The sequence below is a fragment of the Quercus suber genome, unplaced genomic scaffold (assembly GCF_002906115.3).
Source record: "Quercus suber isolate HL8 unplaced genomic scaffold, Cork oak 2.0 scaffold_233, whole genome shotgun sequence".
Classification (NCBI taxonomy): domain Eukaryota; kingdom Viridiplantae; phylum Streptophyta; class Magnoliopsida; order Fagales; family Fagaceae; genus Quercus; species Quercus suber.
This window is the reverse complement of record NW_027069690.1, coordinates 304,072-306,628: the sequence shown is the minus strand read 5'-3', so window position 1 is coordinate 306,628 and position 2,557 is coordinate 304,072. Positions and strand designations below refer to the sequence as shown.

General features: G+C 33.8%; 1 protein-coding gene across 1 annotated transcript; it reads right to left on the bottom strand.

Annotated features, from left to right (window-relative positions):
- Positions 1-283: 283 nt before the first annotated feature.
- Positions 284-1,875, bottom strand: LOC112020765 (protein CASPARIAN STRIP INTEGRITY FACTOR 1). The gene is made up of 3 exons (XM_024053324.2): positions 1,607-1,875; positions 1,152-1,207; positions 284-747 (listed from the first exon to the last, which is right to left on the bottom strand). Exons 1-3 carry the CDS (start codon positions 1,683-1,685, stop codon positions 607-609), a joined length of 276 nt encoding a protein of 91 aa, XP_023909092.1. The 5' UTR covers positions 1,686-1,875; the 3' UTR covers positions 284-606.
- Between the last annotated feature and the right edge of the window lie 682 nt (positions 1,876-2,557).

Sequence of the window (2,557 nt, the reverse complement as noted above, 5' to 3'; positions counted from 1 at the left end):
TCTCTACCTTATTAATATCAAAGCCACTTCATTATATATAGCAACCTATCCCAAAACCATCCTGCTCTTCTCCCATGTGAGTTTTCCCTTCCTTGAAGAGAGGTGGCATCCCTAATCAAACCTTGCCCTACCTTGTTACTATCCCTAGTGGATTATCTTAATTTAAGCTCTCCCATAAAAGAAGTTAAGTATAAATGTATATGTTTTGCGAAGATTCATACTCCCCTCCATAACTTTGGGGATTTTTTTGGTCTATAGTATGCTTTTGATAAAACAAAAGGAATTGGACATAACACATTTCATAAAATCCAGTACATGTAGTTCACTATTAGTATAAAACACATTTCATAAAATCCAGTACATGTAGTTCACTATTAGTATAAAACATGCCACTTTAACTAAATCTGACACATCCACTCTTCTAAAGATAAAGAAGCTGTATAACACATTATAAAGGTTCAAAACTTAGTACGTATGTTTTTATATGCCATATAATATAATATAGAAAAATACATACATAATACTACTACGTAGTGGATATCATTTACTTCATTTATTTAGGTACTAACACTCAGATTCTGCCAATCTGTTTCGCTAAACCATGCATCAGTTGGGTATGAGTTTGAAAGGAGGCTTAACAAGGGCTGGTGTTGGATCATATCTTCCATAGTCTTTGGTGTTAGCCTTAAGAAGCCTTTCATGGATACTCTCCTCTTCATCGTGGTGTGATAGTTTCTGTGGTATTCCCTAGCCAAGTAAAAATCAGACAATGAATTAGCAAATATGGAAATTAATAAGGGAAGCTATTGTGCAAGTAATACTGATCTTTAGGTTTCAACTGTGGACGTGTGTTGTGCTTTTCACAAAAGAGAGATAGAAAAAGAGAGGACCCTATTTATCAAAGTAATTTTACATGATTGCTACCAAAAAGTTTAGTCAGCAAATTTTCAGAGAAAGGCAAACTTTTCAAGTTTGATTATGACAGTACTACATCCTTACTTGGTGCTTATTTATGATCGTGCATGGATCATCATTTGAAAGGAAAAGATGCCTCTCCATTTGAAATGGCTAACAGAAAGAAACAATAACTCCAAAAAAATGGAAATAAGAGATTAAAAGTGAGTAATCCTAATTATAATCTTTTCACAAACCTCATTAATTGCATCGGCTTCTTTAGCTAACTTACTGACCCACTTGGACTCTCGGCCTGCAAAGGCAATTCAAGCATATAAATGGTGTTAACTTCTCCTCTGGCCATGCATATTTATTTTTTAAAAAAAAAAATTGACATGCTTTAATGTATAGTAGATATGCTACAAGTACAGCTTATTTTGTTCACATGCTTTGCACTAATAATAACCATATCAAGTAAAGAAGTTTAGCATCAAGCCCATGAAACTTTTCATGAACAACTTAGTAACACCCTAACATGGTGGATTGTCAGAGATAGAACATAATCTATGTATATTTTTGGTCTTCAATTTTTTATATCTAATAAGCAAACTTTAGCTGTTGATAAATATGTTGAACACTTTCTTTTATAAAAGCTCTGACAATGGGTACAATTTGCAGCAAAGGCTGCAGCAAGTGAGTTAAAAAGACCTACCTGCAAGGCAAGTTGATAGGAGTGATGCTGAAATAATGAGGAAGAGAAGACTGACTTTCTTAAGCAGCATGAGACCCATGTTAGCTAGGCAACTTTGTGTTTTCTAATTGTTAAGCTTTTTTGTTTTCTCATGCAAGAGTACATACCAAATGCTGCTTTCCTTTCTTCATTATAAGGAGCATGAAATTCACTTAGCTAGGGAGTCATTTCATTAGCTAGGGAGTCTAAGTCAGAGAGAAAAATGAAAATTGACAGTCAATTATAAAAAATGTTAAGTTTTATGCTCTTTTAGTTAAAAATTCAAACAGGAAAGGAAAATGAGACCACTTTTCTTTTGTTGGGGCACCAATAAGTCTAGGTAGTTAGTGGATTCACTATTGATATGTTAAATTAAGAAGACCTCTAGTGGAAATTATCACAATACCCCTCACTTTTATAATAATAAAAAAAAAACCAAAGTTTGCTGATATTCACAAGAATCACAACTGTTTTTCTTGATTTCAGCGGAAAACCCATGAGTATTGCAATCTGTAGCACCCGTGTGAAACGACTTTTGCTGATGCCAAAGAGACCAAGGTGATAGTCATGATTTTCCATTTCCAAATAAGCTTATTAAAGATAGATTTTAATGAGGTTGTTTTAGGGTCTGTTTGAATACTATTTATTGCTGAAAACTGAAAACTAAAAATATTATAGCAAAATAATTTTTAAATATGTGACTAGTGCCATGAGACTCAGTTTCAAAGTTGTTTTTGGTAAAAAAAAAAATACTTGTAGATCCCATGAACAGTGCACGGGACTCACAGAAAAACGCAGCCGCACTGAGAATTGCTCCAAACGCGCTATCCAAATTCTACCTTATTGTATAATTTCAGCTAATTTTGTAGAGGCGGATAACGATAAGGTGCCCAAGATCAAAATCTAATTATGATCCAATGACCTAATAACCTG

Bases quoted from the DNA above. Each gene is read 5' to 3' on its own strand.
- LOC112020765 (XM_024053324.2), bottom strand. From the start codon at position 1,685: ATGGGTCTCATGCTGCTTAAGAAAGTCAGTCTTCTCTTCCTCATTATT. The intron at 1,208-1,606 runs GTAGGTCTTTTT...TTGCCTTTGCAG, and splicing joins CCTATCAACTTGCCTTGCAG to GCCGAGAGTCCAAGTGGGTC. The intron at 748-1,151 runs GTTTGTGAAAAG...TTACTTGGCTAG, and splicing joins AAGCCGATGCAATTAATGAG to GGAATACCACAGAAACTATC.